The 13,969-nt window shown below is 26.9% G+C and overlaps 2 protein-coding genes across 2 annotated transcripts; both read left to right on the top strand.

Annotated features, from left to right (window-relative positions):
- The first annotated feature begins 554 nt into the window (after positions 1-554).
- Positions 555-3,993, top strand: LOC112594327 (ATP-binding cassette sub-family B member 10, mitochondrial). The gene is made up of 10 exons (XM_025339058.1): positions 555-789; positions 863-1,063; positions 1,253-1,455; positions 1,529-1,639; positions 2,346-2,516; positions 2,618-2,849; positions 2,914-3,200; positions 3,282-3,535; positions 3,617-3,726; positions 3,820-3,993. The coding sequence occupies exons 1-10, from the start codon at positions 555-557 to the stop codon at positions 3,936-3,938; spliced, it is 1,923 nt and encodes a 640-aa protein (XP_025194843.1). The 3' UTR covers positions 3,939-3,993.
- Positions 3,994-7,164: 3,171 nt separating this feature from the next.
- LOC112594384 (galectin-9) lies at positions 7,165-10,036 on the top strand. Its single transcript, XM_025339142.1, has 6 exons — positions 7,165-7,496; positions 7,678-7,766; positions 7,867-8,077; positions 8,161-8,553; positions 8,873-8,950; positions 9,705-10,036. Exons 1-6 carry the CDS (start codon positions 7,470-7,472, stop codon positions 9,903-9,905), a joined length of 999 nt encoding a protein of 332 aa, XP_025194927.1. The 5' UTR covers positions 7,165-7,469; the 3' UTR covers positions 9,906-10,036.
- Positions 10,037-13,969: the final 3,933 nt, after the last annotated feature.

The raw sequence follows: 13,969 nt of genomic DNA, 5'->3' as shown, positions 1-13,969 counted from the left end.
AAAATTTTAGATTTTGCTTCACAAAAACAGTCTGAGTTCGGCACCAGTGATCTGTTCTATTTAAGTTTACCCACTTTTGCACATATATACTGAAGAGTCATCGGAACATTTCGACTACCACAGGCCACAAATAGTGCCATATTGGTCGCCGTTTGTTGGCAATTTTGGCAACCGACGTACAACTTGTCAGTAAGTAACGTTTATGTGAAGGCATGTGGGACGACGACTAGTTTTCGTCGGTCATGTGGGTAAACTTAAATGGAATAGACAATAAATTATCGTTATCATAGTTTCTTATCAGTAACTAATCACTATAGTCACTATTATAATCGCAGAATAGATTAAATATAATGTTATTAATATTATTATAGTTATGTAAGTTATGTTTTTATTTCATATTTTATTACATTTTTATATTAATTAATTTAACAATTATAATTGGTTACCTATATATTTTTTTATAGTTAGTTGCTTAAGTATTTAGATTTATTGAATTATATATATTTTATTTTATTTCGTAATACTTAAAGTACCTAGTTGAATTACTGTGCAATATGACGTTCGGCCTATTGCGTTACAGCTTGTGTACAAAATTTAAATTGCCCATTCATTATCAACACAGTTTTATAGTCTATATCCCTCGTTGTAGAGCGCGAAAGCCTTTATTTAATGAAACTGTACGATGGATGAGCACCAAAAGTACAACAAAGCAAACAAAAAAATTATTTTCAGAGTCCAAGATTTTGAGATTGTATTCGCTTGCTAAGCCAGAAAAAAATAAGCTCATATGTAAGTTAAATATGATGATAATCAACTAGTTTCTATAGTTGACTGTTTTTATTTTTTTCGTTTTTTTTTTCAGGTGCTCTATGTTTTTTATTAGTATCTAGTGCAGTTACGATGGCAATTCCATTTTCCTTTGGACGGATTGTTGATATAATTTATAAATCTGACATCACAGAAGCACAATCTAAATTGGTTACAATATGTACTATACTGTTACCTATATTTATAGTCGGAGCTGCTTGTAATTTTGGACGCATTTATTTAATCAATACATCTGGTAACTATGTTAAATAATTTGTTTTTTTATGTATATTTTAATTGACTATAATAAATGTCAAAATAAATTAATCTTGTCAAATTTATTTTAGTTTTCTAGTGATTTTGTGTACTTCCAAATTTATATTTATATTAAAATATTATCTATTGAATTATTTTTATTGTTAATTGTATCCATTTTATTCATTAGGTTATAAAATAACAAAAACACTTAGAGAGTTATTATTTAAATCCCTTTTGTCACAAGAAACTGCATTCTTTGATCGTCATAGAACCGGAGAACTTATTAATCGATTATCATCTGATTGTTTACTAGTTAGCCAAACTATCACTACAAATATTTCTGATGGACTACGTTCTACTATAATGGTTGCCAGTGGTGTTTCTTTTATGGTAATATAAATTTTTACTTTTTATATAACTCTTTATTGTTAAAAATAATGTTTTATATATATTATGTATTTAGTTTTTTGTATCTCCAAAATTAGCTTTGGTTGGCTTATCCATAGTGCCTCCAATTGCTGCATTGGCTGTGATTTATGGACGTTTCGTACGAAAAATTACACGATCTGTACAGGTATATACATGAACATTTTTCTTTTTTTGATTCTTATCAAGCCTTAGCTTTAGTATATGATACTTACTAGATTTTAAAGTTCTAAAAATTGATCTTTTAGTAACTTAGTTGCTCATCGCTGTATTAGAATATTAGGTTAGACTAATGTCCACCAAAATATTGCAAATTATATGTTTATACATTTGCACTAAAATTAGTCTGAATATTTTAGAAATGTCTTTGTACAGAAAATAATGATGTATATTATAGTGAAACAAAAAAATATCTTAAAGTTTATGTAATTATTATTATTTTTTTTAAGTAATAACAAAATTACTTGTATTGATTAAGGAAAAACTATTAATTTTCATTTAATTATCCAATTTCATTAAAATTTCAAAGTTTTAATAAATTTATTACTTATAAAATAAGTATAACTATATATTTATGAATCATGAATGTTTACTATAAATTTCAAATCTGTATGCATTGGTTAGATGTATTAAATGTAGTTATAATGCTGTCTGTTACTAGAATAATTTATTTTATAATTTTCAGTTCATATAATATTTTTATGGCATTTATTATAATATTTCATTTTTATAGTTTCTTAACTAAAAAAACAAGTATATTCTTGTAATGATACTGTGTATACTATGTATATTTATTATTCTAGTAATATTTTACTACTTAGTAAGTAGACAATTATTGACTATTGAAAATTCAGGATTCATTAGCTGCTTCAAATCAAGTTGCTGAAGAGAAAATATCAAATATCAGAACTGTTAAAGCATTCAGTCAAGAAAATAAAGAAATGTTTTTGTATGGAAAAAAAATGAATGAAGTATTGGAGCTTTCTATTAAAGAATCATTCATGAGAGGATTGTTTTTTGGGATGGTAAGTTTAACTTCAATTCAACATTTCAATTATTGCCATGTTTTATAGTCTATTACATTATAGTACCATACTAAATGTTTATTGAATTAATTATTTGTTAGACAGGATTTGCTGGTAACTTCATAATTATATCAGTGTTATACAGTGGAGGACTGTTGGTCAGTGAACAAGCTATTAGTGTTGGGGAATTGAGCTCATTTTTATTGTATGCTGCTTACACAGGAGTATCTATTGGTGGTTTATCAACATTCTATTCTGACATTAATAGAGGTTTGGGTGCATCATCAAGAATATGGGAAATTATTGATCGTAAACCATCAATACCTATTTCTGGTAATATTTTAACTTTAAAGTATTATTAACTTAATTATTTACGTTAAAAATATTGATTTTATAGGCGGGTTGAAACCATTAACTGATCCTAAAGGTGATATAAGCTTCCAGAATATTGTTTTTAATTATCCAAATCGACCAGACGCACCTATTCTTAATGGATTAAACTTGGAAATACCTAGTGGTATGATATATGCATTAGTTGGCCATAGTGGTAGTGGAAAAAGTACACTGGGTCATTTATTATTAAGACTTTATGATCCACAGAGTGGTCAAGTATGTTTAGACAAAACAGATTTAAAAATGTATGATCCAACGTGGTTACATGGTCATATTGGAGTTGTCAGTCAAGTAAGTTACCATGATTTCTCTAAAAGTTTTAATACTACTACTTTATTTTATCTTATATTTATTTGTTATTATTATTTATAGGAGCCTATTTTATTTTCTGGGACTGTTAAAGAAAATATTGCATATGGCCGCGAATGTGTTACAGATAATGAAATTATTGATGCTGCTAAAGAAGCAAATGCATATGATTTTATTGTGAAAACATTTCCAGAAGGATTTGATACAGTTGTGGGAGAACGTGGTGTTCTATTGTCAGGTGGCCAAAAACAAAGGATAGCTATTGCTAGAGCATTACTGAAGAATCCTAAAATCTTATTATTAGATGAAGCTACAAGGTAATTACTATTATCATTATTTATATAGTTACAGGTAATTCTTAACTTTTTTGTTTTATTTAATTGATAAAATTAATTTAGTGCATTAGATGCTGAGAGTGAAAAATTAATTCAAGAAGCGTTGCAGAGAGTTTCAAAAGGTAGAACTGTATTGACAATTGCACATAGGTTATCTACTATTAAAAATGCAGGTAACATATTGAATGCATTAAAATTTTATTCTGATGTTTAACACTATTTTAAAGTTATAAATTCAATTGATATTTAATTTTCATTAATTTTAGATAAATTGGCTTTAATATTCAATGGAAAAATAGTTGAATTGGGCTCATATGATGAACTTATGTCTATAGAAAATGGTTTATTTAGAAAACTTAACAAAAATCAAATATTTACAAGTTAATATTGATATAATACAAATGTAAACAAATTTAAGGTATAAGGTGTATTATAAGTGTTCAACATATTATTGTTATTTTTGTTATATTATATATATTTGTACAAAAAAATATATATATATGTTTGTACAAAAAAATAATGGTATTAATAATTACTCATTTTTATTTATTATGCCTGTTATCATTTTTTAAAGTATGTAATTATAATATTTTAAACTGAATCACTTTATATTAGTAATTAGTATACAGTTTAAAAAATTACCTCGATCAATTAATTAAAAATATTTTATTTTTAATATTATACACTATTATCAGAAGTACGAGTATGTGTCCAAAATCAATATACTTTTGTTTAACAATACTTTTGGGGGAATTTTTTTTTTTAAATTTAAATCTATTTATGATATATTATAAACATTATCTCTAATAGATTTTTTTTTTGACAAATTTTATTAATTTTAATTTTAATAATAAAAAAAATTCTTTATTAGATATTCATTGCAAGAGTTTAATAATAATGATTAGAAATTATGAACATTCTATTTTTGCCTCTTAACAATAATTGACTGATTGTTATGTGGCAAATAAGATATTTTATTTTTTAGCTTGTAAATTTGTGTGTACACTAAACTGCTCTTCAGAGTTATTACATATATCTACATCACTTAGACATTTAGCAGAACTTAACTTTTAAAATACATTTTTAGGAGGGCATATATACATTATAAATTATCACTACCTAGGCAGGTACCTAATGGATAACAAAATTCCTTTACATAAATTGTAAATTGTAGCACTTTGATAAATAATTATAGTCTTATAATAGTATTATTGAATTTTAAAATAAATGAGCTACTGGAAAATAAAGAAGTTGCGATATTTTTATGTTTTCCTATACTAATTTATTAATATCACTGGAATTTCTTCACTAGGTAATTTAAAAAAGAAAAGAAAATGGTATTCATTGTTCTTTCTTTCTAGGTGTTTTAAAACTCTTGCATTTTTTATAGTCATAATTTATTGAAAGTTTATCATGATTTTGATATATTGTCTTACTCGTTAGAAAGATAGGAGCAGTGTATTAAATGGTTTGAATATAGGTATAAATCATCAATATGTATCATTAATTATTAAGTATATTTTTTTTGGAAAACTTATCAAGCAGTTATGTATTTAATAATTAGTTTTAACTTTTAAGTATAATAACGTAATTTAACATAGTACGTGTAGGTGCTCATACCATTTTTGATAATGTATTAATATTGTAATGTAGTTACCTATATCTATATATCTTGTCATGTTGTAAGTAAATCTAATTATTTAAATAATTTCTCAGTCATGAAAAGAGTCCACTCGCCGATCGTGCTAATTTTTCAAAGAATAATAAACAAATAACACAAAACAAGTCATATTATTATATTAAGTTATTTTGTAATTTATAGGTGCCTATATGGTTTATCAGCGAAATAATAATTGAAAACTTGATAAGTTAAAAATATGAAAATATTCTTGTATATTACGATATTAATATTTGTTTACATTTTGTCGAATGTGGCTTTATGAAATAGCAAATTATGCATTCAAATTCTGTATTTTATTTAATCTTTTTATAAAAGAAATTTATATCTAAGCACCTTGTCTGGAATATTTTGGCTGCTACAGAAATACATAAAAATGCATAATGTTTAAAATCCTAATTATAATTCGGAGGCATAAACTGGTAAAAGACTTGGGAATGGACCAAAACAAGTAACATTACACATTTATATTGAGTAGAATGTATGTATCATTCGATAGTCATACTTGCACTACATTTTCGTACCAAAAGGCGAGAATTGAATTGTATAGTCCATAATGCCTCTTCCCTAGAATTTTAAATTTGTTACCTAGTTGTAACAATTTAATGTAATTATGATAAAAATAATAATGTTTCTATAAATAAAATGTATTATAACAATACCTAAATGTAATAATGATGAAACATAGTAATGTACTATAAGTCTATAAATAAAATGTATAAAAAAATCTTCATTTATTTTTTAAATTAATTCCTCCCCCCCTTTAAAAAAAATGTCTGGGGACGCACATGATTGTAATTGATCTAAAACGAACATCCAGTACGTAAACTCCCAATTTAATAATAAAAATGATAATTATTAATCATACATCATAGGTCATTATATTATTGAGTGTGTTTTATATAAATTCTTTAATTCGTTAAAAATAATAATGTGGGTAAATGTTGAGTCATTAACAACAATAATAAAATTATTGTGATACGAGGAAACCGTTGAAGAAATGTAGGTAGTTAATACTCAAATAGACATGGGCGTGCCACATGGCGACAGCAGAGACGACGTGTGCTGCTCCTGAACTTTTTTCAAGTAACCACGGCCGTTAAATTATTCAAATATGGGCCTCGGTAAGTTTTATTTGCATAAAGTTACATTTATGCAAATTGGTTATAGAATTACTGTTGTAAAATACAAATTTATTTATATTTTTATCGGGAATTGTAATTATTATAATATAATATTTAAATATTAATATTATTGTCAAAAAGTCTAGAAATAAATTTGAATTTCTGAAAAGTTCATCTCATTCAATAAAATGTTATCGAGAACAACAAAAAAAAAAAAACAAAACAAACAATTAACTATAGTACAATTTTAATTTCGATTCCTAGAATAAAAAACGTGAAATTATGCGACTGATTTCATATCAAATCTGGAAAACCGGTCGAGTTATCTCGATGCGGCCTTTGAAACCGGAGTAAACCGTGCCGCCTATGCTTACAGTCAATATTAAATTACATAAATACTAATACTTGTCTCGATATAAAATGCTATACTTATTGATGGAGGAAAATTATGCTATTGTCCTCCTATAAATAAAATATCTCTGCGGCGGAGAAGTCAGCCCTTCATCGCGCCCACAATTAAACCACTGTTTAAAACTGTAAAGTATCTACTTATGTGAATATCGTGATCTATTTACAAAGATTCACTTTGGTCGTACTTAGAACGTCTGTAAGTGACTTCATTAATCATTGAGCAACCTAATATTCGACGTTTCGCGCCACCGTTTTTATACCTCTGAACCGGTTCGCCTGTTACCTTGTTTTACATTTACACTTGCATAATATCGTTGTGACGTCAATTCAGCGTTCGTGACGTCAACGTGGTCCGACCATACTCCGTGATATTCGTTGTCTTTGATAATAAACGAATAAAATCTTTTAATTTTTATCATCGCAAGTCACAAGCGTTAAGCTCACAACATTCGTCCGTGAGTGGTGGCTGATGAGTCATTGCGTGTCTTATACCGTATAAACATAATAAACATAATATTACAGTAATACAGTGACTAGTCACCAAAGTTGATTCTTGAGCTCAGTGCTATATAAGGTGAATGATTCATTTCTGACGGTACACTGTTTGCAGACTTCCTCGCAACTGAAGTTCTAGATCTCGTCCAAAGTCAAATAATTCTTGTTCTCTGCTCACGTCGTTTCGTCCATTTCCGTCGATCTCGTCATGGCTCAAGCTCCATTCCTCAATCCGGTAAGTGCTGTACACCGTAATATTAAACTCACTATCGTATATTACAATGTATTGACATCTTTACCAATCGCTATAAACAATATTGCAGACAGTAAGTAGTATGTACTGTAATATAATAATAATGGTTTGTCAGCCTGCCGTTTACAGTATTGACTAACACTTCTAATTTCATGGTTTTCAGACCATCCCGTTTGTTGGACCGATACAAAACGGTTTGAAACAAGGCACATTACTTAGCTTTCATGGCACATCATACCCGTCTTCAAACAGGTGAATATCAATACTCAATATTACTATGAAATTGTGATATGATCACAATACCAAATTAATATTTGTATCTATTTTGATTTTTGTTACTGTTTGTGTGTAGGGTCTGTATAAATTTACAAATAGGTCCGAGTGTTGCTCCTCGAGACACCGTCGCCCTATTTGTTGCTTTAGACTTTAACCGCAACTTGATTGTCAGGAACTCTATTCAAGCACAAAATTGGGGCGTGGAGGAAACTCATGGTCCACCTGTGGCTCTCATTCGAGGCCAACCATTCAAATTGGACATTTTGTGCGATGCTTATGATTATAAAGTGAGTTTGGATAAATAGTTGAATAAAATTATGTTCTAATGTGCAGAATTCAATTGTGATAAACTTACTATTTCATGTATTAGATAGCATTTAACGGATCCCATTATGCAGAAATGAAACACAGGATACCATTTCAAAGTGTGTTTTACCTAGCTATCGATGGAGAAGCACAATTTCAAAGTATACATATAAATTCTGCTGGAAGTACTCAGTTTGGTGGTTCGACAATGCCAATGCCTGGTAATCCACCTGGATATGTGCCAATGCCCGGACAGATGCCAATTCCTGGACAAATGCCTATGCCCGGACAGATGCCAATTCCTGGACAAATGCCTATGCCTGGAAGCTATGCATCTGGACATATGCCATCAGCAGGTCATATGCACATGCCTGGAGCTCCACCTGGAACTGTTCCACCATATACTTCAGGTTATAGTGCTTATCCTGGTCAAACTCATAATTCACCTTATTTACAGGTTTGTTATTAATATAAATATTTTTTTAATCATATAATACTACTGAAAAACTAACTTATTACTTACAATTTTTTGGTTTTTATAATTATGGTTTTTACTAATAGTTGATAAATAAGTTTTATCTATATTAGGAATATTGTAATTAAAATAACTAAAATATTTTATAAGTCAGATAATTAGTAAAATAAATTTTTTTCTGAAAATATTAAGTAATAAACGCATATATTTTTATTTATTTCAGTAGTGTATGATTAGCTATTATTTAATAATTGTACTATTGAAATAAAATAAATTTAGAATATATTTGTTTTAAATATAGAAACACACAAGTTCGCCAATTAAAGATGCTATCAATCAAGGATTAACTAATTATGCTCTAACTGGACATATTAGCCCTGTAAGTTTGTGTACTAATGTAATAATAATATAATATTGAAATGACACATGCCATTTGTTAGGTTTGTTGTTAATGTCTATCATATATTAGAAAGTTATATGGTATTATTGCACTACATATCAAATTTATTCTTTATTGAAATAAATAATATGTTTTAGTCTTCTATTCTCTGATCACTGAGAAAATAGTACTGTGTGACAGATGAAAACTTGTTGTTTCTTCTCACTTCAGCATAAAACAGCTAGATTTTCCTACTTACCACCAGTTTCTATCCAGTGGAGACAAGTACTTTATCTTATTCATATGTGTGTTGTGTAACAGTAGTGGTACTGTTTTCTTAATGAACAAAGTATAGGTTAATATTAAATTTATTTTATTATAAATATTATTATAATCTTAAATTAAGTATGGAAAATTTATCTATAATGGTAGTGTTTGACTCAATTTCAAAACATACTATTTAAGTCATGATTATTTATACGTTGTGAAATTTGAACATCAAATAAAAATATATAGATGATATTTTCACATTTAAGTATGATATATAATTAATTATAGACTTATAACCCATAATATGGATCTTATAATATTTGGTGTATTGTTTTACTTTGAGATGAATAATTTGATATGTTTGTGTACAAATAAAATAACAGGTAAGGATAATACATTTTATAAAATAAATTAATATTAAGTATTAGTAATTTGTATCATTTTAGTTAGTTAATTATAATAAATACATTTTGTTATTGTTTAGCGTAAGGCAGCAAAAGCTCAAAGAAAACAGGCCAAAAAAGCTCTGAAATATGGTGTTCCTGTAGCTGGAGTGGCTGGAGTTGGTGTTGGTGCTTATGCTATGCACAAAGCACATAAGCATAAAGGATATAAACATAAAAAGGGATCTAAGTCATCGAGCAGTAGTAGTAGTAGTAGTAGTAGCAGCAGTAGCAGTGATTGAATGAATGATAATAATTACATATTTTAAAGTTGCTGGTTAACAATTTTATTGCTTAATATGAAGTTTTAACTGAGTATCTGCATAACAATCATAGTATTATTTTTATATTACTCAGCATATTAAGATCTATTATGTGTTTTAATTTTATTTGTATTTATAATTTGAAACATTTATTTTAGGTTTCTACTTATTGTTATTGTTGCATAGGCTATGATAAAATGTAATGTTGTGTTGTTTTTAAATTAATTTTGTAATCTTGTGTAAAGCTAATTTATTTTGTTATATTATTAAATTAATAATTTCAATTTTTTTGTTTACTTTTCCTATTTATGTATAAAATGTGACAAGTTTACTATATGATTAGATGGTTGTAACTTAACAATATATGATTTGTTTAGTTTCTCTTTATGCAAATTTTAACCGTTGACATTTAATATTCAGATTAACCATTCCATAGGAATATTCCATTATGTATTTATGTAAATTATTTTTTATCATACATTGCAAAAATCAATCTTACCGTTAATCAATAAGTTCTCTAAAACCAGCTATAGTAACAATTATTTGAAGTTGATGCTCATTCATTCAAATTATGAATTAACTAATAATACTAGCTCTATGGATAGATGTCTTCATAAATGATTTATCTAAATCTAGATAATAGATTTAATATTAACAATGAATTGCACTTAAAGTTAATAATGAAATGTTATCAAATTTATCTACAAGGATAAATTGGGATTTTATTTTATTTTTTTTATTCAGTTCAATTATTCAGTATATTAATATATCCTTGTGGTAATAAAGCACATAAGCAATTTAATGATAATCATAAGGGTTAAGATGGTTAAGTACTGCTGATACTCGATTTTGTTCATTTGTAACTACATTATAGATGCAAATGATTTATTATTACTTATATTTTTGTATTTTATTTAAATTTTCCACATTTTTGAATAAATGCATACAGGGATGTTATAAATTTAATAAAATATTTTAAACTAAAAATGAATCTATAATTATTTCAGGAATATAATTCAAATACACGAATGGCAGATTAGGTTATATAACCTATTATCTTACTCTAAATGAATAAAACAACAAATTAATAAATGATAGAATGGGATGAAATCAAGTAATTGTCAGTTTAAGATTTCCACTGTTTTAAATCTCTGCGACAATCATATCACACTATGTCAAAATAAGAGTTTTAAAGTAAACAAATAGATATATGCACTTAATGTGCCATGATATTTATTCGTATGTTACTAATTCAAATTTAAATTCTGTATTTAATCAATTTTTATAATTTCATGCTGACAGGTGTCGATAATTTAAAAAAAATGTATTCTTAAAAAAATGAAATTTGTTAATTTTTTGCCAGCTAGAGCTATATGTTATTTTTTTCCATAACATTTTGTATCTAAACAAATTCACACATGTTTGTGTACTTTTATCCTTAGCTCTTCTACCTAATTAATATTTATTATTTATCAATTTAATTTCTGTACCTATGTATGATGGCGATAAGTTATAATAATAAAATTCATAAACATGCTTATAAATTAACTAGCTATCTAATACCAAATTAGTAATTTCGTGCATATTTTTTAACACGTTTTTTGTATCAACCTTATTTCAAATTAAATTGAAGGGTTCGGTGCAAGAACCAGATGGGTATCTCACTATCTCTACTTTTTTTCAAAATGCATGTTTTTCCATTTACTGATAAAGAATCATTTTGTCAACATTTAGATGCAGTAACCAGGTATATCCGTTCATTAGATAAGCAAATATAGAAATAGAGCCTATGGAGGTGTCTGGTAACAGTATTCGGCGCATTAACCTGGTATCTCCAAATTTTTTAATTAATTAATTATTTCATTACTATAATTCAGAAAAATGTTGTTTTTCTCTATGCTGTGCTGTAAAACTTAATTTGTAACGAATAGTTTTATAGTTGCACACTGTTTTGTATTATTTGTGATTGTATTTTAATCTTAAATAATTGTTGTTAGATAAGTCAAAATATGAAAAAAAAATATCATTTCGGTGCAATAATTAGTTACCTATCTCTATGTTTTTTTATTTGCACCAATTAATAATGTACTTGTAATAATTTAAAATGTATATATTATACATATAAATATGTATAGCTAGTTCTTTATTTGGAGAATTCAAGTATGTTTTTGAAATATTTTTACCTCTGTTAGAAATTAATTAATTTGGTTATTTATTTACTGGACCCTTCAATTAAAGATAAACTTGTAGTCAAAATACATTTAGATCTGGCTGATAATAAAGTGTATTACATTAATATTATATATATTTATTTATTCGTGACTTGAGCATGATGGTATCTTATACTCGGTCTGTAAGTTAATACGTACTCAATAGTTATAGATATTATTATTTATTATTATACGCCCCGCGATATTTTTACTGTTCGATTTTTTTCAGGGTACCTATTTATTTAATCGTTTTATTATAAGATGTTAAATAGGTTTAAAGATTTCCATTTTCTATTTTTTCTAGCATAACATATTACACGGATCGTCATATTTTTTATATTTTTTTAGCGAGACATTTTGAAAAAGGCCGTTCGGCTGTTATTATGGTGCCCCGGTCAAATTTTTAAAAAGCGCTCTTAAAAATGTAGTTTAAATTAAATTTTTATTGTTTTAGACAATTTATTATTGTAAATGGTCGTATTATCTTTACACACTGTTATTAATTTAGTTAATTCTTTCAGTGCATCTATTATTTGTGAGATTTTATTTTTAACCACATTAGTACAATTTATTCAACATGACCATAGAGCCTTCACATAATGGCTTAACAGATAAAGATTTAATGTGTTTTTAAGATAAATCAACTACACACAGATGCAGAGAAAAACATGTATATTCGTTGAATCGCTCCAAAGACGTTTTTTTGACTCAATAGAACATGAAACACTATATCCAACTACTAAGTTCAGTAAGTGACAACCACATGGCATAAAAAAAAGCTCGAGAATCGGCTCATAACATTTTTGCTTGTACGCATTTATTTTTAGCCTTCATATTCGCTCAATTATTATATCCCTGACATCTACTGTTACTTAGTTCTAGTTTACAAATATACATTATTATATAGTCTTATAAATTCTTTTACCAGACTAGTATAAATATTGGTCTCTGATATAAAAATTTCGATTTGTGAAATACTAATTGCGTCTCGGGTTTTCTATACTACTATGCTAATTGCGTCCCGATAATATTTAAAAACTACTTAGTTCAATTATTACACGGACAACAAATAGCTGTAAAGCTTTCCATTCAAAACTTAACGGTATGTTTTATTCTGCTCATTCAAATATCAACAATTTTATTGATATATTTCAAAACGTACAAAAATATACTTGCATAAAAATTCACAATTGTAGTCTAATACGACGTGAACGAAATAACACGTTTTGTTCGTTTTGATTTTGTCAAAACTGTATTGTTCAAATTTTTTCCGAGCCATAAATATATTATAATAACATATATGTATGTAATTTATGTATTATAACTAATATTTTTTACTATTTTTTTTTTATATTTAACGATTAAAATAATATTTTTGATGTATATAATTACGATACGATAAAAAACAATATTTTTAACCTAACTTAGCAATATGATATTTATAATATTTATTCAATGTTATTGAATCTTAAGTTTGTATAAAATGGGAAAGAAAATAATGTACTTACTTCGGATGCAATTAGTATAGTTGTTAAATATTATCGGGATGCAATTAATGTAGTAAAGTTAAAGAAAGTTGTTCAACGTAACTAATGTCCTGAGTGCAATCCAACATAATACTATATAATATCAAATTTAGCTTTTTTAGTTCGATATAGTATATTGTTTCGGTAAGTTTTCAATTATACAATTAATTTTATTTTGAATAGTTTTTCCACAATAATGAAAATGTATTTTATGATAAATACAAGACGAACGTGTCATTCATACCTAATCGTTGACGTCAAATAAATTGGTACGGCGATAGTGATGATGATTATAAGTCATTGTGCC

The sequence above is a fragment of the Melanaphis sacchari genome, unplaced genomic scaffold, assembly GCF_002803265.2.
Source record: "Melanaphis sacchari strain LSU unplaced genomic scaffold, SCAv2.0 Contig22_pilon_pilon, whole genome shotgun sequence".
NCBI lineage: Eukaryota > Metazoa > Arthropoda > Insecta > Hemiptera > Aphididae > Melanaphis > Melanaphis sacchari.
Note: the sequence above shows the minus strand (reverse complement) of the source record. Positions and strands in the feature narration are given on the sequence as shown.

Bases quoted from the DNA above. Each gene is read 5' to 3' on its own strand.
- LOC112594327 (XM_025339058.1), top strand. From the start codon at position 555: ATGACGTTCGGCCTATTGCGTTACAGCTTGTGTACAAAATTTAAATTG. The intron at 2,850-2,913 runs GTAATATTTTAA...TTGATTTTATAG, and splicing joins ACCATCAATACCTATTTCTG to GCGGGTTGAAACCATTAACT. The intron at 3,727-3,819 runs GTAACATATTGA...CATTAATTTTAG, and splicing joins ATCTACTATTAAAAATGCAG to ATAAATTGGCTTTAATATTC.
- LOC112594384 (XM_025339142.1), top strand. From the start codon at position 7,470: ATGGCTCAAGCTCCATTCCTCAATCCG. The intron at 7,497-7,677 runs GTAAGTGCTGTA...CATGGTTTTCAG, and splicing joins AAGCTCCATTCCTCAATCCG to ACCATCCCGTTTGTTGGACC. The intron at 7,767-7,866 runs GTGAATATCAAT...GTTTGTGTGTAG, and splicing joins TCATACCCGTCTTCAAACAG to GGTCTGTATAAATTTACAAA.